We start from the raw sequence: 26,227 nt of genomic DNA, 5'->3' as shown, positions 1-26,227 counted from the left end.
CGAGATCACCAAGACCACATACATCCTTTCCCTTTTGGATGGTATGGCCTTGGCCTGGGTGTCACTCCTCTGGACCTGGTCCTTTGGGATCTCCCAGTGTTCCTGGCCCTGTTTCGGTCCGTCTTCGAAGACCCTGGCCATCTCCAACAAGGCTCTCACTCATTAACAGACTACGTTATTGAATTCAGAACTCTTGCTTCTGAACTTCACTGGGATTCCAACTGTCTACGTTCCATCTTCCTGAAGGGTTGAGCCCCTGGATTAAGGATGAGTTGGCAGCTTGCGAATTGCCCTCGTCCCTGGACTCTTTGATAGACCTCATTGGGTGCATCAACTGTTGTCTACAAGAACGCGCTCAAGAGTCCAGAGCATCCCGGAAGACTACCCCAAGCTCGTCCCATACACGACATTCTTCTTCTCCCAGAATGCACGCCTCGCAGAGTCCAGTAGAGGAAGAACCTATGCAGATGGGTCGGAGTAGACTTTCCCCTAAGGAACAACGGCGGCACCAGCAATCCAGCCTCTGCCTGTACTGCGGCCAATCCAGATATGCCATTATCTCGTGTCCAGTCTGTCCAGGAAACTCCCGGGCCTAGGTCCTGCTGGAGGACTTCTCCTAGGCCTAACTTCACTGTCTCCTCCATTGACTGTCCCTGTGTCAATTAAGATGGGCAACTAGGAGTTTCACACCTTGGCATTGTTAGACTCCGGGGCTGGTGGGAATTTCATATTGAAACAACTCACAGAACACTTGCAGATCCCCACCATCCATTCTCCGGTGCCCTTGCTACTCTCCTTGATCAATGGAGAACCTCTCCCTGGTGAGGTCACCCACATCACAGATCCCATTCGGTTACCAACTGGGACCCTGCACGTGGAGACAATCTCTTTCTATAAATTGGACAAGACCATTCGTCCTGTAGTGTTGGGTCTGCCCTGGCTACAGCAGCACACTTCGCAGTTCGACTGGGCTACCCTTCAGCTCTCTTGTTGGGGTCCCTCCTGTTACAAAAACTGCCTAAAATCCATCTCTCCTTTCCCTTGTCTGACTACCTTGCCATCTCTTCCCAGCCTTCCACTGCAGAATGCCTCATATGCCGATGTGTTCTATAAGAAGGCCATGGATACTCTTCCTCCTCACTGCTCCTTCGACTGCGCAATAAATTTGCTGCCTAACACAGAGCCTCCTCGGGGTAGAATCTATCCCCTCTCGTAGACAGAGACCCAAGCCATGTCTGAGTACATCTGGGAGAACCTGGCCAAAGGGTTCATTCAGCCCTCTAAGTCTCCTGCCAGAGCAGTATTTTTCTTTGTAAGGAAAAAGGATGGCGCTCTCCGGCCCTGCATCAATTATCGAGGCTTAAATGAAATCACTTTCAAGGACTGCCACCCACTGTCTCTTATCTCCGAGCTTTTTGACAGGCTTCAAGGAGCTAAAATCTTCTCAAAGTTGGACCTCCGTGGAGCCTATAATCTGGTCTGGATCCACGAGGACGATGAGTGGAAAACCGCCTTTAACACGTGTGATGGCCACTTTGAATACCTCGTAATGCCATTCGGGTTTTGCAATGCACCTGCGGTATTTCAAAACCTGATGAACGAGGTTTTCAGAGATATGCTTTACCAGTGCGTTGTGTACCTCGATGACATTCTAGTCTTCTCACAAGACTTTCAAAGTCATCGCCAGGATGTCCTCTAGCATCTTCGAGATAACCAGCTTTTTGCCAAGCTTGAGAAGTGCTCCTTCGAGCAAGAGACTGTTCCTTTCCTTGGCTATGTAGTGTCCAGCCAGGGGTTTCAAATGGATCCTCAGAAATTGAAGAGCATCTGTGATTGGCCACAACCTATGGGCCTCAAGGCACTTCAGAGATTCCTTGGCTTCGCCAATTACTATCACTCCTTTATTCACCATTATTCAACCCTGACTGCACCACTCACGGCCATGTCTCGCAAGGGGGCCAACCCCTCTCAGTGGTCAGCCGAAGCCATGACCACTTTTCAGGATCTCATCTGCCTTTCTCAAGGAACCATGTCTCCACCACCTGGACCCGACGTGGCAATTTATCGTCGAGGTCGACACCTCCGACATCGGAGTAGGAGCCGTACTGAGTCAATACTCTACTACCCATATTCTACACCCTTGTTCTTTTTTTTCCCGGTGCTTCTCACCAGTGCAACATAATTACACCATTCTTCAAGCTGGCCTTTGAAGAATGGTGATCTTGGCTTAAGGGAGTCCAGCACTAGATCACCGTGTACATGGATCATAAAAACCTCGAGTATCTACATCACGTTCAGCATCTAAATCATCGCCAGGCCTGGTGGTCTCTCTTCTTTACATGATTCAATTTCATACTGCGCTATCGCCCAGCCAATAAAAATGGTTGCGCTGATGCGCTCTCCAGATCTTTCGTCGCAGAGGATGTACCCGATACCCCATAGCACATAATAGACCCTGCCAAGGTCATTCTGTCCGCCACTTTTTCAGTACCACTGGGGAAGATGGTCCCTCGCCAGTTACGATGGAGGGTTTTGCAATGGGCTCACAACTCCTTGACCTCAGGACATCCGGGCCAGGCCAGGACACTCTCCAGTCTTCAGCAATACTATTGGTGGCTGTAAGGATACTTAAGCTACATAGAATCCTGCCCTACATGCGCCCGTCATAAATCTCCAGCAAGAAGGCCCTGGAGACTCTTGCAACCGCTCCCCATTCTGAGTGAGCCTTGGACCCATAGTGCAATGGACTTTATAGTGGATTTGCCTGTTTCCAATGGTAACAATACCATATGGGTCATGGTCGACTGTTTCTCCAAAATGGCTCACTTTGTGGCTCTACTTGGCCTTCCATCGGCACCTCAACTTGCCAATCTGTTCTTTCAGCATGTGTTACGGGTCTACGGTCTCCCCAAGCACATCCTCTTGGACCATGGAGTTCAATTCACTGTACACTTCTGAAAATCTCTCTGCAAAAAATTCAATATTTCATTAGATTTCACCTCGGCTTACCATCCTCATGCCAATGGCCAAACGGAGAGGACTAATAGAACCATAAAGCAATTCTTTCAAGCCTACGTGAGCCTGCGGCAGGACAATTGGGCCGACCTCCTTACATGGGCGGAGTTCGCACTAAACTCCCATCAGTCTGCCTCCACCAGTTTGTCTCCTTTTCAGGTAGTCTATGGACGCCAGCCTTTGCCACCACTTCTGCTCCCGCTTTCCGTGGCATCACCAGCAGCTCAAGCAATTGCTCAAGAATTGTACCAATTCTGGCAGAACACCCAACAGCTGCTCAAGCAGGCTGCTCTGAGATCAAAGAAGGCCTTTGATGCACACCACCGCAAAGCACCCAGTTCCAAACTGGGGATAAGGTTTGTCTCAGTACTAAATTTATTTGACTCAAGCTGCCCTCTGCTCGCTTTGCCCCTAGATATATCGGTCCCTTTCCTGTACTCCGCCATCTGGGCCCTGATACCTACCCGACTCCAGCTGCCTTCCTCGCTCAAGATTCACAACACTTTCCAAGTTTCTTTACTAAAGCCCTTGGTGCTTTCAGGGTTTTCTAAAAAAAACACAGGACCCTCAACCGTTGTCCTCGGAAGCAGATGTCACATATCAAGTCCGAGAGGTCCTGGATATTAGAAAATGAGGAAGAAAATGGGGGTATCTCCTCTCGTGGAAGGGCTTTGGGCCTGAAGAGAACAGCTGGGAATCTATAGCTAATATCCTGGACAAGGATCTCATTCGTCAGTCCCATGCCAAGCATCCTCGCAAACCCAATCCCCCCGGGGGGGTGTCTTAAGAGGGGGGGTACTGTTATGACCGGCGGTCACAGATATCTGTGACCGTGTCTACTCACGACCTGCACCATCCTGCTTCCCTCTCCAGGCCTGCTCATGGCACGGGCCAGCCTCTGCCACCGCGTTTCCTATGGCTCCTCATGGCGGTTGAGATGCTGCCACCACCCACGTCAACTCCGGGCCTTCCTAGATGCGCACACATGCCATCAGACCCTCTTTAAAGCCTCTTCAGCGGGAACCTCGGGGGTATCCCTGATTGATGACATCATTGGATCAGACTACTTAAGCTCCACCTTCGCCCTCAGCTAGCCAACTCGGCAACGAGTTCCATTACTACTCTACGAGCTCCTGTTTCCTTCATTCCTGTGGTGACGCTACTGGACCTTCTTGGATTCTGGACCCTGCCTGGTACCCGCTCCTCGGGGGCCAGTGTGCGCGTTCTTCGAGGATTTGGTCTCCTGGCTTCCCCTGCTCCTCGGGCTGGCCCTGCGCTCTCCAGAAGTCCTATTCACCTGGCTCCCTGTTCCTCGGGGCCACCTCTGGGAACTCCTTCACCACTTCGGAATTCTACCTCAGTGCTTCCCCGCTCCTCGGGGTAGTGCCTATGTTCTACACTTGGGACTGTTTGTGCTTCCCTGCTCCTCAGGGCAGTACCTTTGATTCGACCACTGGTCACTGCCGGTACCTCCTGCTCCTCGGGCCGGACTTCTTCATCATCTGGAGACTTGACTCAGGCTTCCCTGTTCCGCGGGTTGGCCTACATCATCGCATCAGTGCCTCCTTCACTGCGCAAGCTCCACCCCTTGGGGTTACCTCTCCAGGATACCTCCTGCATGTCCTGTCTCGCACTCCTCGCTCCATGGGCCTGCCCAACGCTATCTCCTTCAGGGGTCTCTGCCCAGGTACTGATCTCAGCCTGTCTTACTGTGGGGATCCTTCCTGGCTGTTCTCTTACCCTGCTCCTTGGGACCCCTCCACAGTTTCACCCAGAGCTCTCCGCTGTGCCTGACCTCGCCTCCCGATGGTGTGGACCTGTGAAGCTCCTCCCCACAGGTAGTAACAACTCGCATCTCGGGCAAAGGGCCCACAAACCCGCAGACCATTACAGATCTCTTGTCTTTTATGAAGGTAAACCTTTTTTTTCCCTTACCTTTTCAGTTCCTTAGAAAATTATAGTGGCCTCTTTTTCTTCTTTCCTTTATTTACTTTCCTAACAAAAAGTTTAGTTGCCCTTATATCTGCTTTTAGTTTTGCCCACTGCTCTTCTACTTCACCTAGATTTTACCATCCAGCTAACAACTTGTGTAGGTAATCCACCATTTTAACAGTTAGTTTTCCTGAAGCCTAGGATCTCAGCTAAGGATCTCCATCTCCTGTGCTCTAATATTTACTGGAGATGGGTCCTAGAAATCATCAGAGGGCTACCCCTTTAATTCTCCTGCCCTGTCTCAAACACTTTTATGGTTTCTCCATGTCACTCCTCTGTAAAGTGAGCAGCAGTTCATACTACCATGGATTGTCTGTGTCACACTGGGCAGGTGTACCAATTCCTGGGCCTCAAAAAGGTGAGGAAAATATTCTGTTTACTTCATGGTACCCAAGAAAGAAAGTACATTCCATCCCATTCTAGATTTAAAGCAAGTGAACAGGGCACTCAGAGTTTCTTGGTTCAGGATAGAAACTTCTGTGTCAATCATGGTAGCAGTAAGACAGGGAGAATTTCTGACTTTCTTGGATCTAACTGAGGCTTATTTTCATGTTCCTATACAGGAAGCGCTTCGGCGTAATCTGAGGTTTGCTACCCTGACAGGTCACTTCCAGCTTTGAGCTCTTCCATTTGGTCTGGCAATGGCTCAAAAACCTTTTCCAAGGTGATGGTGGTAATGTCTACAGCCCTTCAATAAGGGAATCTTGATCCATCCATATCTAAACAGATGGTTAATTTGAGCCAAGTTGGAGAACAAGAAAGCTATTGCCAAAGTGATGTAGCTGCTACAGGATCTGGGCAGGATAGCCAGCTTTCCAATAACAAGTTGATTCCTTCCCAAAATTTGGAGATCTGGGGGTATATTTCAGCACAAAAGAGGAGTGTGAGTATATGATGGAATAAAGGAATCTCAAACTTCAGGGTCAAGTGAGAAGCTCATTGGCAATGCGGAGACCCAGAGTTTGAGATTATCTATGGATCCTGGGGTCCATGGTGGTGGCATTGAATCTAGTACCATGTAAAAGAGCACACACGAGCCCTCTTCAGATAGCATTACTCTCCAGATAGTTGCTCCAGTCTCATATCTTTTCCATCTGACTTCCTTTGCAAGAAGGAACCAGGATACGTCTGGTGTAGTGACTAGTGATCAGGAATTATGAATAATGAATGATGATGAATAATTCATATGAATAATGAATAATGATGATGAATAATGAATAATGATGATGATGGATGCAAGTCTTTATGGTTGGCCCATTGTCTGGGCCAGATGGCTCAGGGCACATGGAGTCTGGAGAGGTGGTTCATCAATCGCCTGGAGACAAGGATGATAAAAAAAAAGGCACTGTTTAATTTTGCTGCTCTTCTTCGGGGTCAGGCAGTTCATGTTCTCAATGACAATGCTTAGGGATCTTCGTTTTCAGTTTTCATTTTATTTTTCCTGGGAATTTCAGTGTTATAACAAAAATCATCAGTGGAAAAATGATTTTGTTATAACAAAACATGAGAAAAATCGATGGAAAAGTCATCTTTTCACTGATATTTTTTAATAGTATTGAAATTTCCATGAAAAATAAAATAAAAGCTGAAAACAAAGGTCTATAACAATGCTATAGCAGTAGCATATATGAATCATCATGGACGTACTAGGAGTCTTCAGGTATCTGCTGAAGCAAAACAATTTCTAAGGTGGGCAAAAGGACACAAAGTTCCTCTCAGTGGCTCATGTGGCAAGATTGGAAAATATCAAGGCAGACTTTCTAAGATGAAGCATTCTGAATCCAGGAGAATAGTCCTTGACCAGGGAGGCATTCTCCCTGATTCTGGACAGGTGGAGTATGCCAGAGATGGATCTTATGGTCACCTGCTGAAACTCCAAAATGGAAAGATTTTTAAGTCACAGGAGGAGACAGAATCAGTCAGTTTGGATCCAGGTGTGGCCAGTTTAGGCCATTTCTGTATGTTTTTCTATCCATGGCCCTTAGTGGGCAGAATTTTGCAGAGGAGAAGCATCAAGATTCATTGATCTTAGTAGTACTTGATTAATCCAGAGGTATTTGGTATGCAAATCGGAAGAGACTTCTGGTGGGAAAACCATTGCTATTACCAGGTACTGGTGTGTCACAAAGACCCAGCTTGATTTTGTCTTATGGCATGGCGCTTGAGAGGGCTTCCCTGATTAAGAAGGGTTATTCAGAGAGCATGGTGGCCACCCTTTTAAGAATGCGTAAAGTCTTGATGTCAGTAGCATAGGTATTAGGATTAGTGGGTGTGTGGGCCCTGGGCCGAGGTGAGAAATCGTACTGCCCACGGGGAGGAGCCTCATGAGCCTCACCGTTGTGAGGTGAGGTCTTAGCTGACGTAAGACACAGTTCAAGTCTAGAGTCTGGCAACCCTCCGTGGAATGGGGGGTGCCAGAGAAAGTCTCAGACACTGAGTTACCACTGGTCAGTGGAATGGGGGATACCCAAGGAGGGTACCTCAGGACAGATGGTAATGGTCCGCAGAGTGGGGTACACCGATGAAGTCCTCTGTAGTGGTGGTAATGGTCTGCCAAGCAGGGTATGCCGATGATGTCCTCTGTAGAGTTGGTAATGGTCCGCAGAGCGAGGTTCACCGGAGAGGTCCTCAGTAGGCTATGGTAACGACATGCAGAGCAGGATACACTAGAGAGGATCATCGGTAGAGATGGTAATGGTCCGCAGAGTGGGATACACCGGAGAGGTCCTCATTAGATATGGTAATTATCTGCAGAGCAGAGTACTCACGGCTGGAGAAACATAGAATCATAGAAACATAGAAATGACGGCAGAAGAAACCAAACGGCCCATCCAGTCTGCCTAGCAAGCTTTCACACTTGTTTTTTTCTCATACTTATCTGTTACTCTTGGCCCTTAGTAACCTTTTGTTTCATTTTCCCTTCCACCCCCGCCATTAATGTAGAGAGCAGTGTTGGAACTGCATCTAAGTGAAATATCTAGCTTAATTAGTAACCGCTGCAATAAGCAAGCTACTCCCACGCTTATTTGTTTACCCAGCCTGTGCAATTCAGTCCTTGTCGGTTGTCTGAATATAAATCCACTTTTCTTCATTCCCCCCCTGCCGTTGAAGCAGTGAACTGTGCTGCATATGTATTTCAAGTGAAGTATCAGGCTTAATTGATTCGGGGTAGTAACTGCCGTAACAAGCAAGCTACACCCATGTTTATTTGTTTACCCAGACTATGTAATTCAGTCCTTGGTTGTTGTCTGTATAAAAAATCCACTTTTCTTCATCCCCCCCTGCCGTTGAAGCACAGAGCTACGCTAGATATACATTGAAAGTGAAGTATCAGGCTTATTTGGTTTGGGGTAGTAACCGCCATAACAAGCAAGCTACTCCACGCTTTTTTGTGAATGCAAATCCTTTTTTCCACATTTCCTCTTGCTGTTGAAGCATAGAGCAATGTTGGGGTCGCATTAACTTTGTGTATGTTTATTAAATAAGGGTATTATCTCCAGGTAGTATCCATCATTCCCGAGAGCCACCCTCTCTTCATTCACATCTTCTAGACTTTATGGATCTACAGTGTTTATCCCACGCCCCTTTGAAGTCCTTCACAGTTCTGGTCTTCACCACTTCCTCCAGAAGGGCATTCCAGGCATCCACCACCCTTTCCGTGAAGAAATACTTCCTGACATTGGTTCTGAGTCTTCCTCCCTGGAGCTTCAAATCGTGACCCCTAGTTCTGCTGATTTTTTTCCAATGGAAAAGGTTTGTCGTTATCTTTGGATCATTAAAACCTTTCAGGTATCTGAAAGTCTGTATCATATCACCTCTGCTCCTCCTTTCCTCCAGGGTGTACATATTTAGATTCTTCAATCTCTCCTCATAAGTCATTTAATGAAGACCATCCACCTTTTTGGTCACCCTTCTCTGGACCGCCTCCATCCTGTCTCTGTCCCTTTGGAGATATGGTCTCCAGAACTGAGCACAGTACTCCAGGTGAGGCATCACCAAGGACCTATACAAGGGGATAATCACTTCCCTTTTCTTACTCGATATTCTTCTCTCTAAGCAGCCCAGCATTCTTCTGGCTTTAGCTATCGCCTTGTCACATTGTTTTGCCGACTTCAGATCGTTAGACACTATCATCCCGAGGTCTCTCTCCTGCTCCGTGCACATCAGCCCTTCACCTCCCATCGAATACAGTTCTTTCGAATTTCCACACCCCATATGCATGACTCTGCACTTCTTGGCATTGAATCTCAGCTGCCATATCTTCGACCACTCTTCCAGCTTCCTTAAATCTCGTCTCATTCTCTCCACTCCTTCTGGCGTGTCCACTCTGTTGCAGATCTTAGTGTCATCCGCAAACAGACGAACCTTACCTTCTATCTCGTCCGCTATGTCGCTCACATAGATATGGACTGGTCCCAACACCGATCCTTGCAGCACTCCGCTTAACACCGCTCTCTCTTCAGAGTAAGTTCCATTGATCATCTCACATTGTCGTCTGTCCATCAACCAGTTTGCAATCCAGGCCACGACCTCGGCACTCACTCCTAAGCTTCTCATTTTATTCACCCGCCTCCTGTGCGGGATCGTAGATGACATCGAGCGCTCTTCCTCGATCCAGTTCCCTAGTCACCCAGTCAAAAAAGTCAATCAGATTTGTCTGACAGGATCTTCCCCTGGTGAATCCATGCTGCCTCTGGTCCAGCAATTCTCCCGACTGTAGATAGTTCACTATTCTTTCTTTCAGCAGCGACTCCATTACTTTTCCCACCACCAAGGTAACGATGGTTCCAGGGAAGCCCCAGGGAACGGGGCAGGCGGAAGTTCAAGGCATTAAGCCCTCCGAGGAGCGGATAGCCAGAGACGAAGGAAAGGCCCCCAAGGAGCGAGTACTCTGGACTTCTCATGCTATGGAAGTCGAAGCTGGAATGAAGGGTCCTTCAGTGAGCGAAGTGGAATTAGCAAGAGGGAACTCGTTACCAAGTCGTAGGTAGGCAGGGCCAGTTGGCTTAAATGTGCAGGTGGATTGATGTCATCCGGAGGGGGACGCCCCCGAGGTTCCCGCCATGACGTGCTTAAGACTGGCCCATGCAAGCACACGCCTAAGTGATTCTGACAGCAAGATGGCGATCAGCGGCATCCATGCCGCCCTGGGAGGCCTAGGAGTGGTAGGCAGGCTGGTGATGACTGGCTGATGCCACAAGTCTTCCCAGTGGAGTCGGGAATGTGAAGAAAGAGGTGAGCAACAGCGGTCGCAGCCATCTGCGACCGGGCGTAACAATAGGTGAGAGTCTGGTGTTTAAAATGTGGTGTGAGAAACAGGGTCTGTTGGCTAAAAGGGCTTCCTTAGTGGATATTTTGGCCTTTTTACAGCAGGGCATAGAGAAAGTTCTGGTGCTTAATCTGCTGAAGATATAAGTGGCGACTATTACCCATTTTAGGGGCCATTTATCAGTAGACTGCTTCTCATCTTGATATTTCTAGATATTTGAAGGAAAGCAAGTATATTATACCTCTCCAGGAGAGATTTCTTTCCTTTTTTGGATCTGAACTTAATCCTTAGATGTCAAGAGGCTTACCTTTTGAACCACTGCAGAAAGCCTCAATTAAGGATCTTACTCTGAAATCATTTTTTCCAGTGGCTGCCTGTTCAGCCAAAAGGATTTCTGTGTTGCAGGCCTTGTCATAAAGGAACCCTTTCTAAGGTTCTCAGATAAAGTGGTCTGTATTCATATGGTTCCTTCTTTCCTTCCTAAAATGGTGTCGCAGTTTCGCCTGGATCAGATGGTAGTTCTTTCCTCCTTTCAGAGGGATTCCTTTATGGAAGCAGCTTTTGCAAAGTTTTGCTTGGATATCTTAAGATGGGACCAATAGCTTTAGAAAGTCAGATCATCTTTTTGTTCTGTAAGTGGTCCTAGAAGAGAAGAGGTAGCATCCAAAGTTTCAGGTGTTCAATGGATTAAGAAAGCAATAGGTTCGGCATATATAGCCAATGGTTTTCCATTGCTTAATGGACTTCAAGCATAGTTTACCAGCGCTCAGGCTTCATCCTAGGTGGCCTTCATCTTGTTTCTTCAGTGGAAATTTGCAATGCAATCACTTGCTTAAGTTTCTTTGTGAACTATGTCCAACCCAGGGAGGAAGCATCTCATGGCTCCGGTGTTATGCAGGCAGGTTTGGCAGTATCTCGCCCTTCTGAGGGATAGCTTGGAACATCCCATTTGTCTGGACTGGTCGAGCTGAATGAAGGGAAAGGTAACATTTTTCTTACCTGATAATGTCCTTTTCTTGAGTCCAGCCAGACTAGTCCAGGATCGTCCCTGTTTGCCAGGACTATTGTTTAGATTCAGAATTCTTCAGGGGTTCTGAAATCCCTGATACAGAAGATGTGCAAATTCAAAGGACCACTCTTGGTTCAGTTCTCTTCTTCTTTTACCTTGTTCTGTTTTCTCTTTTGGAGATGAAGGGTCTGTTGCTATTCTTCGGGATGAGGTATAGTTATGCATTTCTTTTAGCTTATAACAGTGATTACTGGCAGGCTGGAACAGGATGGGACCTTATAAGGGCTGACATCAGCAAGCCTGTTGTTCTCTGCCTCCATCTGCTGGTAGGGGAGCATCTGGCTGGACTCAAGGAAAGAAAATGATCAAATAAGAAAAATGTAACCTTATCCTCTGGTTTTCAAATGCCTTCTAATTGCTGCAAGAACTAATGGGTAGAGGAAATGTTTCTAGCATGTGATACAATAATATGAAAAACATGGAACAAATAGGGTTTTTTTTTTAAATAAGTCTTGGACATTAAGGGAAGCAATTTTCAAAAGTGCCCACATTGTTGCAAAATTGTGGGTACTTTTACCTATCGGTTTTGCACCAATTCTCAAAGGGAAAATACAAGCATTTTCATTTTGAAAATTGCACTGGGAAAAATATCTGCAGAGATTGTCACCTGTTTTTTCTGCATATACTTTTTAGCTTGAAAATAATGTGCATCATTTGAAAATCTACATTATTTATCTCCTCAGACACCCTCAACACACCCTCATGTCCACTTATTTTTTACTCGACTAAAAGTATGAATGTTATTGATCCCAACTCTTTTGTAGTCTAAGCGAAGAGGTGGGTTTAGGAACATTGCCCTAACCCAATTTAGTTTTTCACTCTCCAGTATTGTCAATAACCATGTCTGATGTATCTTCTGTTTTACCATTTTGTTAAGACCTTATACATCCTGCAGTATGGATAACGATTGGGATTGGGATTCCTCTAATTATTGCTGCTATTATTGGAACAGTGTTCTTTCTGAAATTTTACTGAACGTAAGCAATATTTCATTGACTTCTACATTTTTGGAATGACAATAAGAAATACATTGCAAGTTACTAAATTAATGCTGGTGGGTTTTTTTCCCCAGAAAGACATTCATTCTCACTGGTAAAGAGAAGAGACCCTGTCATTGCCCAATAGCACAGCTAGTCACTGTACTCTGTATTCAGTATACGGTGTACAGGCTTTCTAAGGGAGTCACAAATTGTCATTACAAGGGCTGAGCTAAATGGAGGAGGCATAGGTGTTGCTACAAGGTGATAAGAGCCAGTCAAAAAAAATGGCTTACCACCCCAGTTAGATTCAAAACCTTCATTGCATATCCTTCAATGACAGCACTCTCTTACCGTGGTGGCTCCACTCCTGCTATCTTCTTTTCCTTATTTTCCTGGAAGAGTGAAAACAGGAAGCTGCTGAAGTAAAAGCTGCATCGTCTCCACACATCATAGCTGAATGTGGGACCATACGCATGAAACAGTCACAGGAAAGACGTCTCACCAGAGCGATGCCTACTTCACAAGCTCTCCTCTGTTGCCCAGAAACAGTGATGTGCTAGAGCCCATCCCATTATTAGAACAGTGTCACTGAGATGCACGGTGGGTACAGGGTAGGAATGTAAATATTTAAATAATTTTGGTGCTGCATAGATGCTGCCCGCGGGTGGAGACTAGCAGTTGTTCTGGAGGGAATGTGGACTTGGAGTTAAGTCTGCTCTGCCCATTGGATCATGTGGCTGATAGGGATTGGGGAAACTGGGTGGTGATGTGATGGAGGAGGCAAATAGTTCAAATAACTCTAAAGATGTATGTAGCAGAGGGCAGTAAATGACCCTTACGCAGTGCAGGATAGAGTAGGGATGTGAATCGTTTTTTGACGATTTAAAATATCGTCCGATATATTTTAAATCGTCAAAAATCGTTAGGGCCACGATACAATACCAATTCCCCCGATTTATCGTCAAAAAATCGTAAATTGGGGGAACGGGGAGGGCAGGAAAACCGGCACACTAAAACCCCCTAAAACCCACCCCGACCCTTTAAATTAAATTCCCCACCCTCCCGAACCCCCCCCCCCCCAATGCCTTAAATTACCTGGGGGTCCAGCGGCGGTCCGGAACGGCAGCGGTCCAGAACGGCCTCCTGCAATAGAATCGTGTTGTCTTCAGCCGGCGCCATTTTTCAAAATGGCGGCGCAAAATGGCGGCGGCCATAGACCAACACGATTCGACTGCAGGAGGTCGTTCCGGACCCCCGCTGGACTTTTGGCAAGTCTTGTGGGGGTCAGGAGGCCCCCCCAAGCTGGCCAAAAGTCCCTGGGGGAACCCCCACTGAACGACCTTGGGTTCCCTCCTTCCTCTTCTGCAAAGAGGAGACTGACTCTGCTCTCTAGACCTCCAGGACGCATACACCCACATAGCCATTACTCTGTCTCATCGGAGATTTCTGAGATTCCTGGTAGGCCCAAAGCACCATCAGTACCAAGTTCTCCCGTTTGGCCTAGCATCTACTCCACGAGTCTTCACCAAGTGTCTCGTAGTGGTAGCAGCCTTCCTAAGGACCCAAGATGTTCACGTCTACCCCTATTCAACGATTGGTTAATCAGGGCTCCCACTCAGCAAGCGGCTCGGTCGTCCCTACGTCTTACCTTACACACTCTGATCTCTCTAGGATTTCTCATCAATTACACGAAATCCTGCTTAGTCCCATCTCAAACTTTGTCATTCATAGGGGCAGACTTGGACACCTTCAAAGCAAAGGCATTTCTGCCTCAATAGCGAGCTCTCACTCTCACGTCTCTCCCACACCAGCTATAGTCTCAACAATGCTCAACTGCACACCATTTCCTCATCCTGCTGGGGCACATGGCGTCCTCGGTACATGTTACCCTGATGGCCCGCTTGGCCCTCAGTCATGCAGTGGACTCTACGGTCACAATGGACTCAATCCGTTTAACCACTCTTAACCATTGTCCACATCACCGACCCACTTCGTCAGTCTCTGGCGTGGAAAAATCAGACCAATCTCCTCCAATGCCTTCCTTTCCAAACTCGAAATCCTCAAATAACCCTTACCACCAATGCTTCCAACCTCGGCTGGGGAGCATATGTTGCCAATTTGCAAACTCAAGGGACTTGTTCTCCAAAGGAAGCCAAACACCAAATACATTTCCTGGAGCTAAAAGCAATGCAATCAGATATGCTCTCAGAGTGTTTCAGAATCGCCTTTCCAACCAGGTCATCCTGATTCAGATGGACAACTTGGTGGCCATGTGGTACATCAATAAACAGGGAGGGACGGGCTCCTACCTCCTGTGTCAGGAAGCTGCACAGATATGGGCGGAAGCCCTCTCCCACTAAATGTACCTCAGGGCCACCTACTTGCCGGGAGTGGACAATGTGTTGGCGGACAAGCTGAGTCAAACCTTTCAGCCGCACGAATGGTCCCTCAACCCCACAGTCGCGGACTCAATATTCCAACGTTGGGGTTACCCTCACATAGACCTCTTTGCATCACCTCAAAACTGCAAAGTAGAGAACTTTTGCTCTCTCACTCACAGCCAACACTCACTACCAAGAGATGCGTTCTCCCTTTCATGGGCAACCGGTCTCCTATATGCATTCCCTCCACTTCCACTTCTCTCCAAGACTCTCGTGAAGTTACGTCAGGACAAGGGAACCATGATCCTGATAGCTCCTCACTGGCCACGCCAGGTGTGGTTTCCAATTCTTCAGGACTTCTCCATTCGCAGGCACATTTCCCTGGGGAAGGACCCGCTTCTGATCACTCAGAACGACGGGTGCCTACATCACCCCAATCTTCAGGCCTTGTCTCTGACTGCCTGGATGTTGAAAGGTTAATTCTTCAGCCACTCACATAGAAACATAGAAACATAGAAATGACAGCAGAAGAAGACCAAATGGCCCATCTACTCTGCCCAGCAAGCTTTTGCACTTTTTTTTTTCTCTTACTTATCTGTTACTCTTGGCCCTTAGTAACCTATTTGATTCTATTTCCCTTCCACCCCTGCCATTAATGTAGAGAGCATTGTTGAAATAGCTTAATTAGTTAGGGGTATTAATCACCGCAATAAACAAGCTACACCCATGCTTATCTGTTTACCCAGACTATGTAATTCATTCCTTGTTGGTTGTTGCCTGTATATAGATCCACCTTTCTATATTACCCCCTGACGTTGAAGCAGAGAGCCTTGCTGGCTATGCATTGAAAGTGAAGTATCAGTCTTGCTCCCCTGCCACCTTTCGGAGCCAGTTTCCCGTGTCCTGATTGCTTCACGGAAGCCTTCCATGAGAAAATCTTATTTTTACAAATGGAACAGGTTTAAGTCATGGTGTTCTTCACTGTCACTTGATCCTTTTACCTGTACCACCCCGAAGTTTCTAGACTACCTCTGGCACCTATCAGAGTCATGTCTAAAAACTTCTTCCATCAGGATACATGTCAGTGCGGTAGCTGCCTTCCATAAAGGTGTGGGGGGATGTACCCATTTCAGTACAACCCCTTGTCACACGCTTTTTGAAGGGCTTGCTTCACCTTAAACCTCCACTGCGCCCTCCTAGTTTTGGGTCGGCTCATGAAACCACCATTCGAGCCTCTCCAATCCTGTGATGTTCGATATTTCACATGGAAAGTGATTTTTCTTCTGGCAATCACATCTGCTCTAGTTACCTACCTGCCTTACACTAAGCTTCCTATCAATCTCCGCTAAGATGAGACCAAAAACTTATTCAATCTGTGTGTCCCAAAAAAATCATAATCTCACCCTGTTTTTACGTTCTTGTGAACCATCAACGTGTTTACAAAAGATTTAAAAAATAATTAGATGCGGGATGAGGTAAGTTTCATATACTAGACGCATGCCTCCACGGCCTTGCCTCTTGTTTTGCAATATAATCATTAACTTGCCTCCCTCCCACTCGCTTTATTTTGTACTATTTTTTTAGAATTTTGTTCAATATTTTGTTTGATTCATTTTTATCATTATTAAAAAATATAGTCTTAGCCTTATCTCTAGGTTTTCCAAATTTCTGAAAATATTTTGCCTAAAAGGCTTATAAATGTTTGTTTGTAATGAACACTTAAACCTTATAACCTAGTCAATAAGGAATGATATCACTTTTGTCTCCAACCGAGAACTGTTCATGAAAACGCCAAAATCATATTATAAATGCCATATGATTATTGATCACTAAGACTTATCTCCCAACACAGCCGTGTTTCGAAAAGGTGTCCTTTCTTCGTCAGGGGAGCATGTGTCCGTTCTCTGATTTGCGCTCTCAGGTACTAAGACTCTGATCTATGGCGTGCTTCTATCAATTCGCTTCTTTCTCGCCTCAGGTTAATAAACGCTGGTCGGTGGCATTCTTCTTCCTTCCTCTCTCTCGAGCTAACAAGCTCTAAATGACGGTGTTATTTCACCGGCGCTTTGGAAGTGTGCTTTTAAATTGGTCAGCAGATTGTGAATCCGCCAATGGGTAGAGGAACGTCTTGCGTGTTACGTCATACTGAAATTTCTTTTTTTCATTTTGATTATATTTACCTCTGTTATCAGTGCTGTGTAACCAAGTATCAATTATTCGCCAAATCATAAAAGTAAAATCATCCACTTAGTCTTAAAGCTTTTCCATTCATGAAATATTAGAGCGATCTCGTTGTTTACCGCTTTTCCATTCATGAAGTATTAGAGTGATATCATTGTTTACCGAACTGTTAAAGCAAAGTTGCCCACTCTATCTCCTCATTCAGCCCTTACACTAAGCTTCTGCATGACCAAGTAGTACTCCGCACTCACCCTAAGTTTTTGCCTAAGGTAGTATCGGAGTTTCACATTAATCAATCCATTATACTACCCACCTTCTTTCCCAGTCCCCATTCTAATCCAGGAGAACAGGCTCTGCATATCCTTGACTGTAAACGGGCTCTAGCATTCTATCTAGACCGTACAACTGTCCACAAGAAAAGCACTCAACTGTTTGTTTCTTTCCACTCCACCAGATAGGGGCAACCTGTGGGTAAACAGACTCTCTCCTCCTGGTTAGCAGACTGCATATCCTTTTGCCAGGTTCTTATGGCCTGGATTGGCCACTGTTGGAAACAGGATGCTGGGCTTGATGGACCCTTGGTCTGACCCAGTATGGCATTTTCTTATGTTCTTATGCTATTAGCAAGCAGGCATTCCACTTCATGACCGTGTTAAAGCACACTCTGTCAAGGCCATGGCAACTTCAGTAGCACACCTATGATCGGTGCCGCTTCCTGACATTTGCAGGGCTGCTACCTGGAGTTCTCTCCATACCTTTACAGCCCATTATTGTTTGGACAAGGCTGAAAGACAAGTTTCCATCTTCAGCCAATCTGTCTTGCGCAACCTTTTTGCAACTTGATGTACCAACACCCTTCCGCCTGCCCGTTAAGGTTCAGGATGCCCTCTACCAAATTCCACCCCAGTTGTTGTGCCGGTTGCACATCTTGGGTACATTTGGTGCATATCTCGGACATCCTCAGCTCGGTACTCACCCATATGTGAGGACTACCATCCTGCTTGTCCTGTGAGAAAGCAAATGTTGCTTACCTGTAACAGGTGTTCTCACAGGACAGCAGGATGCTAGTCTTATTTTTATTTATTTATTTATTTAAATTCTTTTACTATACCGATACTCAAGACGAGGTCTTATCGTACCGGTTAACATAGAACAGGGGAAACCAATTAACAACTAAGTAGAAGGTAAAGTTACATTAAACAGGGAGCAAAAACATGGGAGATGGAAGACAGGAAAGATTTTAAACGATACCAACTGGAGAGTGATAAAATAATCAACGAATAATAATAATTTGGATTTTGGATTCACGAAACCCACCTGCCACCCCGCGGTGTTGGTTTCGTTACATTTTCATATTTTATTTTTGGCACTTACTATAGCTTTTAAACAAGACTGAAGGGGGACCCCTGCTGGTTGCAGGGTTAGTGCCATCCTGGGCATGCCCAGTAGGTGCCAGTCAAAGTTCTAGAAACTTTGACAAAAGTGTTCCGTGATTGGGCTCCAACCTGTGATGTCACCCATATGTGAGGACTAACATTCTGCTGTCCTGTGAGAACACCTGTTACAGGTAAGCAACATTTGCTATCTCTGTATTATCTGAAGGGAGGGATACACCACATTTTTCCACTTATTTTCGCCATTCTGTGACCAATACTGCCTTAGTTTTTCTCATACTCTAAGTTGCCCAAAGGCTTTTCCTGCACCTCATGCTATCCTGTGACATGATAGATGAACCTGTTCTAAAAGGTGCTCTTGAGTGAGCTTCAGGCCTATCTCATCTCCCTGCTTGGGAGGTTTGGGCTACAGGTCTGTTTCAGGGATTGCCCTTCATCCCCTAAATCCCTTAACACTGTCCTGCATAGTCAGCTAGGTTTGATGCTTTGGCACGCAGTGTCTGTCCTAGGCTCTGCCGTGGTTTGCTGCTTGTTCTTCCACATAAGAACATAAGAAAGTAAGAAATTGCCATGCTGGATCAGACCAAGGGTCCATCAAGCCCAGCATCCTGTTTCTAACAGAGGCCAAAACCAGGCCACAAGAACCTGGCAATTATCCAAACACTAAGAAGAACCCATGCTACTGATGCAATTAATAGCAGTGGTTATTCCCTAAGTATAATTGATTAATAGCCATTAATGGACTTCTCCTCCAAGAACTTATCCAAACCTTTTTTGAACCCAGCTACACTAACTGCACTAACCACATCCCCTGGCAACAAATTCCAGAGCTTTATTGTGCGTTGAGTGAAAAAGAATTTTCTCCGATTAGTCTTAAATGTGCTACTTGCTAACTTCATGGAATGCCCCCTAGTCCTTCTATTATTCGAAAGCGTAAATAACCGAGTCACATCTACTCGTTCAAGACCTCTCATGATCTTAAAGACTTCTATCATATCCCCCCTCAGCCGTCTCTTCTCCAAGCTTAACAGCCCTAACCTCTTCAGCCTTTCCTCATAGGGGAGCTGTTCCATCCCCTTTATCATTTTGGTTGCCCTTCTCTGTACCTTCTCCATCACAACTATATCTTTTTTGAGATGCGGCGACCAGAATTGTACACAGTATTCAAGGTGCGGTCTCACCATGGAGCGATACAGAAGCATTATGACATTTTCCGTTCTATTAACCATTCCCTTCCTAATAATTCCTAACATTCTATTTGCTTTTTTGACTGCTGCAGCACACTGAGACGACGATTTTAAAGTATTATCCACTATGATGCCTAGATCTTTTTCCTGGGTGGTAGCTCCTAATATGGAACCTAACATCGTGTAACTACAGCAAGGGTTATTTTTCCCTATATGCAACACACCTTGCACTTGTCCACATTAAATTTCATCTGCCATTTGGATGCCCAATCTTCCAGTCTTGCAAGGTCCTCCTGTAATGTATCACAGTCTACTTGTGATTTAACTACTCTGAATAATTTTGTATCATCTGCAAATTTGATAACCTCACTCGTCGTATTCCTTTCCAGATCATTTATATATATTATATATTGAAAAGCACCGGTCCAAGTACAGATCCCTGAAGCACTCCACTGTTTACCCTTTTCCACTGAGAAAATTAACCATTTAATCCTACTCTCTGTTTCCTGTCTTTTAACCAGTTTGTAATCCACGAAAGGACATCGCCTCCTATCCCATGACTTTTTAGTTTTCGTAAAAGCCTCTCATGAGGGACTTTGTCAAATGCCTTCTGAAAATCCAAATACACCACATCTACCGGTTCACCTTTATCCACATGTTTATTAACCCCTTCAAAAAAATGAAGCAGATTTGTTAGGCAAGACTTCCCTTGGGTAAATCCATGTTGACTGTGTCCCATTAAATCATGTCTTTCTATATGCTCTACGATTTTGATCTTGAGAATAGTTTTCACTATTTTTCCCGGCACTGAAGTCAGGCTCACTGGTCTATAGTTACCCGGATCACCCCTGGAGCCTTTTTTAAATATTGGGGTTACATTGGCCACGCTCCAGTCTTCAGGTACAATGGATGATTTTAATGATAGGTTACAAATTTTAATTAATAGATCAGAAATTTCATTTTTTAGTTCCTTCAGAACCCTAGGATGCATACCATCCGGTCCAGGTGATTGCTACTCTTTAGTTTGTCAATCTGGCCTACTACATCTTAGCACCTTCGCAATTCGGCTTTCGCAAAGCACGAAACACCGAAACTCTATTAATTTCTTTAACAGACACCATACTAATGAATCTTGATAAAAAACAAACCTGTCTACTCATACTCCTCGACCTATCAGCCGCCTTCGACACGGTGAATAAATACTCTTGGAGCGACTATCCGACATCGGCATCAAAGGCACCGCTCTGAACTGGTTCAAGTCTTTTCTACAAAACAGATTTTACAAGGTCAGAGTCAACAACAATGAATCACACCCAGTCTGCTCTTCTCTGGGAGTCCCTCAAGGCTCCTCATTATCCCTGACTCTCTTCAACATCTATCTTTTACCGCTATGCCAGCTCCTCTCCAAACTAAAATTAAATCATTACATTTACGCAGACGACGTCCAAATACTCATCCCGGTGAAAGAATCCCTACAAAAAACCCTAGAATTCTGGAACAACTGCCTTATATCCATCAATAACCTGCTCTCAAGTCTTAATTTAATCCTCAATTCCAATAAAACAAAAATACTCCTCATCTCACAGGATGGCAACTATGCAATGACAAACCCGATCCCCACCGGTCAACCAACCTTTTCTTCTCAAGTAAGAAACCTTGGAGTCATCATGGACAATCAATTAAACCTAAAGAGATTTATCAATAATACTACTAAGGAGGGCTTTTTTAAATTACAAGTCCTAAAATGACTCAGACCACTCCTCCACTTCCAAGACTACCGATCGGTACTTCAAACAATCATTTTCTCAAAAACAGATTACTGCATTCTCTTTTACTCGGACTCCCAGCTAACACCATTAAACCCCTTCAAATGCTACAAAATGCCTCAGCCAGGATTCTAAGACCAACAAAAGAGACCATATTACCCCTATTTTGAGGAACCTACATTGGCTCCCAATCAAGTTCAGAATCATATACAAAGCACTAACGATCATTCACAAAACCATCCACAATCTCATTTCTCTGGAACTAAACATCCCACTACGACCACATTTACCCACCAGACCAATAAGAGCAGCATATAGAGACACTCTTCTTGTCCCACACTCCAAAACCTCTCTAAATAAACAAGCTATGTCCACAGCAGGTCCTGCACATTGAAACTCTCTTCCTCCAGAACTACGGTTGGAACAATGCCCGATCACTTTTAAAAAAAGACAAAAAACTTGGCTATTCGAACAAGCATTCCATTTATATTAATGACGTACCTCCATCATCTCCGTTACCAGTCAACAAGCTAATCTTTCCAAACTATCTACCCAGACTATCCATAATTTAGCAACCCAACTCTACAGTCGATCTTGCCAAGCCTACTCAGTGTACCCGGACCTTAAATTAATTCCAATACGTACCTTGATCCTCAGCCAGACTAGACTTGGCTCAATCATTTTATTCAATTCGTTATTTTTTCGTTGCCCCCCATTTTATCTTATCCAAGTTCTACGCCCTGTTCTATGTAATCGCATTCTTACATGCTTTGTTTCCGTTATAATGTAAACCGAGATGATATGTAATTTCTTAAATGAATCCCGTTATATAAAAATGTTAAATAAATAAATAAATAATAAATAAATACATCTTCCTTTAGTTTGTCAATCTGGCCTACTACATCTTCCATTGCTTGTGTTATTTCTGGCCATTATGCCTGCCAGCCAAACTTGGGCACTCTTCTCCAGATACATTCAATCCTTTGGATGTCAGTGGATGACAGTTTCTTTCTGGAGGGCTCTTAGGCCCCAATTTGTTTTTCAGTTGTTTTTCACACCAAAGCAAACTGTGTGGTTTTCATACAAGAGTCTCTATTGTTTACATCTTTGGGTCCTTCCTGTAACCAGGAGGATCTGGATCCACTGTTTTTGTTGGAATTTACTTATCAGGAACCTTGTTTGTACTGTTTTCTGTGATGCAGAGTTTGTTTCTGTTTACATTCGCATCACTCCTCTGTCCCAGGCACCCCTGCTACGCATGAGGGTTTTTGTCTCAGTCTTTTCTATGGCTTTCTTTGTAGAACCCAACTCTTTACCAGCCTGCGTCCCAGGCTGCGTCCCATAACAGCCTAGAGCATTAAGACAAAGTTTATATATGATTTTACAAAAATTGGAGAAATTACTTTCCTGATAATTTCATTTTCTTACATATTGAAAACTGAATTTTCTATACTCAAGAGACTCCTACTAATGAGAAAAAAAGCATTTCCAGAAGCTCATACTGATTCCTTGAATCACCCGAACAGACACAGATTTAGTCTAATATTAGATTTATATTTATCAGAACTAGCTCACACAACTTATCATTCAATTAAACTATTAGGGATGTATATTTGTTTCAAACAAATTTCAAAAATGCATGAATAAAGGCAGTTTGTTTCATACAGAGGGCCCCGAATCTAATCACCCCCCCCCCCCCCCCCCCCCCCAAATGAAATGATCCTTATTTCATTGCTTTTATTTGAATGGGTCTGGGCACTGGCCTAGGCCCAAGGTTGGGATCTCACCTAGGGTATAGGCCAAGGCCCAAAGCAGGAGCCAAGTGCAACATTGGCACCTTAGCCCAGGCTGGGACCTCAGCCAAGATCCGAACCCCTGAATAGGTTCTTACCTGATCCATCAGGTATTTGGAGACCAGGTCCCGACGCCTAGGCCTCAACCTAGGCCGGAGCCCAGACCCATCCCCAATGCCACGAGGCAGCCTGGAGGCCGGATCCTGTCGCAGGGCCTAGTCTAGACCCAGATCCAATGCCAGGACCTGGTCCCAATGCCTAGCCTTCAGCCTAGGCCAGAACCTGGTCATAGGCCCGGCACCGTAGCCCAGCCCAGAGGCCAGGTCTCAACTCCGGGGTATCAAGCCAGACCCAAGCCTGATGCCAGAACCCATGCCTCGGCCTAAGCCAGAACCCTGACCCAGGCCCAGTGCTGAAGCATCAACTCAGACCCAAGCCCAATGCCAGGACCTGGTCTGGAAGCCAGTACCAATTCCTAGACCTCGGCCTAGGCTGGAGCTCAGATTCAGGCCCGATACCGGAGCCTAGGCCTCGCTGGCAGATCCCCACCGGAATGGATAAATGAGGACCAGGGGGATCCTGGCCCTAGCATTTTTCTGGGTGGATGGGAAGCCCCGTTCGGCCTCATTTTCATTACTTTTTTTTGGGGGGGTTAATGTTTGATTCATTGTTTTTCACACGAATGAAACAAACATTCCACCAATCAAAATTTGTAGGGGAAAAACCTCCCAAAAATGAACCAAAAAACAAAAGCAAATTTTTTTCTCTGAACATCCCTAGAAACCTTATGCTTTGTGTTATCATTAGGCACAAAGGATATACTAAATAGTAATATTTTGTTTTATTTAAATGCTTATTTGGGACAGAAGTTTGCCTAATCTGCATTGTGCAGAGATGCAGATAGAGCCTGTTAATTCAGGCTACAGGTATGAAGGTGACATAGTCTATGTCATACACCTAGATTTCGTTTTGATACAAAATGAATTATTATTGAGTTATATTTCACACAATATATTCTTTACAGGTGACGGAATGCTACGGAAATCTTCTGAATTTGGATCCTTACAAAGAAGAAAAAATGGGATTTTTTTGACTATTTTTCTCTAAAGATATTTAAAGCTGACTAGATAAAACTCTTACAGATCTGTCTTGCTTCCTATCTATATTCTAAAAATAGTTCCTGATGGTGTTAGAGATATCAGTGTTAGTCTTTAATTAGCAAAGTTATATTTACACTTATAACTCGCCCTGTTTTCTCAGACTCTTGTGAATTTTGATGAGCTATATTTTTCTTTTGTTATTTTCTGTTGGAACTGTCTGTTGATACACATTTTTCAGACCTGAAAGATGTCTTTTATATCTTAGCAAAAATCAATAAACGTAAAGTTTAGGAGAATAGCTTACAAAGTGCCATTATTATACACACCAGCCAGTATCACAATGCCCTTTATAGTTTAGCCTTTAAAAATCACCTTTCCAGATAACCTATTCAAGATGAGATAGATAATTTGTGAACAGTGTTGGTTGCCAGAATTTATACATGCTTCTACCAGAGAACTATAGCATGTCAACATTGAACCCAGGTATATTTTTGTACTTTTTTTTTTTTAATAAAATTGTTGGATTCTAACTGTTGTCAGAGCTCTTCTTTGTTATGATTTATCTGGATTGCTTTACACTCAATATTGCCTTTGGATAATAACTGAATATTGCCTTTATATCTCCTTCATTCAAATTTATTTTGTAATCGGAAAAAGCTTTGACTTGACCAGTGATCACAAATACCATTTTTAGATGATCTTTGTAGATTTCTTTTTACTAGTAAAATGTTAGCATAAAACAGTTATTGCATTATCCATGGACAAGTGGACAAACATAAGCAACACAAGTGGGTGACATAATTTAATGGTACTGAGGCAGGAAAGCTCTTTTCAGAGCTCAGAAAAACCAGTAAGGTCTTTCTGAGCATGCGTGCGTGTTCCTGCATGAGTCTTCTCACATTTTTTTTCTGCTCTTGTGAAAGGATACATTTTGCTGTCCCTCCTTAAGGCATTTGTCAATATTTTTTGCTCTATTTTTTTATTTGTAATTTTATTTTCCTTCACTGAAGTATTATTTAATTTTTTTTCTTTTGCAAGTCTCCAAAAAAATAAATAAATAAATAAAAGTTACTTTCAACTTCTTAAAAAATGAGTTTGACCTAGCCTCAGCTCTCTTCATTTATTTATTTATTTAAAAACTTTTCTATACTGTTGCTAAGTTAAATACCATCGCAACGGTTTACATGTAGGCACATATTTAATGTAGGTAAAAGTGTACAATAGTACATTCTAACAGGTGCCGTCAAAGGTTCGGTTACAATATATCATTAGACATAGTCATTTAGCGAAGTAGTTCATGACCAATTGTACCAAGGTACTTACACCGGTAGTTTTATTACACATAGTATTATAGTTATGGTTTATTGTGGTGTGGAGTTCATAGACTAATCTACTGTATAGTTCTAAGGACTGTATGTCGGTGCCTTTCTGTCTTTTCCTGAAATATTTCTCTCTATTCTCCTGTCTCTTTGTAAAATGCTTGTTTAAAAAGCCATGTTTTTAGGTTTTTCTTGAATGTCTTGAGATCACTTTGTAGCCTGATCTCTGTAGGCATTGTGTTCCAGATTATGGGTCCTGCTAGTGATAGGGCTCTTTCTCTCACTTGTGTCAGTCTTGCTGTTTTAACTGATGGAATGGTTAGGAGTGCTTTATTTGCTGAGCGGAGGTTCCTGCGTGGAGTGTGTACCCGTAATGCTGTGTTCAACCAGTCTGATTTCTCATCATAAATTAGTTTGTGAATGATACATAGGGTTTTGTATTTAATTCTGTGTTCAATTGGTAGCCAATGTAACTCTGCTAGGGTTTCAGATATATGGTCCCTCCTTCTTTTTCCAGTTAGTATTCTAGCTGCTGTGTTCTGAAGTATTTGCAGTGGTCTTAAGGTTGTATTAGGTAGTCCTAGCATAAGGGCATTGCAGTAATCTGTGCTGGAGAAGATTAGTGCCTGCAGTATTGTTCGGAAGTCATTTTGAGTTAGCAGTGGTTTAAGTTTTCTGAGTACTATGAGTTTTGCATAACCTTCCCTTACTTTTAGTGATATGTGTTGTTTCAGATTGATTTCAGGATCTATTATTATTCCCAGGTTATGTACTTTTTCTG

At 44.4% G+C, this 26,227-nt stretch overlaps 1 protein-coding gene across 2 annotated transcripts in view; it reads left to right on the top strand.

Moving 5' to 3' along the window:
- Positions 1 to 24,617, top strand: part of LOC115092811 (disintegrin and metalloproteinase domain-containing protein 9-like) — a 501,882-nt gene extending 477,265 nt beyond the window's left edge. For both annotated transcript variants that reach the window (XM_029604141.1, XM_029604140.1), the window contains 2 exons: positions 12,223 to 12,322; positions 24,052 to 24,617. In XM_029604141.1, coding sequence (XP_029460001.1) covers positions 12,223 to 12,320 — 98 coding nt within the window. In that variant the 3' untranslated portion in view covers positions 12,321 to 12,322; positions 24,052 to 24,617. The remainder of the gene's footprint in view (positions 1 to 12,222; positions 12,323 to 24,051) is intronic.
- Positions 24,618 to 26,227: the final 1,610 nt, after the last annotated feature.

The sequence above is a fragment of the Rhinatrema bivittatum genome, chromosome 5, assembly GCF_901001135.1.
Source record: "Rhinatrema bivittatum chromosome 5, aRhiBiv1.1, whole genome shotgun sequence".
NCBI lineage: Eukaryota > Metazoa > Chordata > Amphibia > Gymnophiona > Rhinatrematidae > Rhinatrema > Rhinatrema bivittatum.
This window is presented reverse-complemented; position numbering and strand designations above follow the sequence as displayed.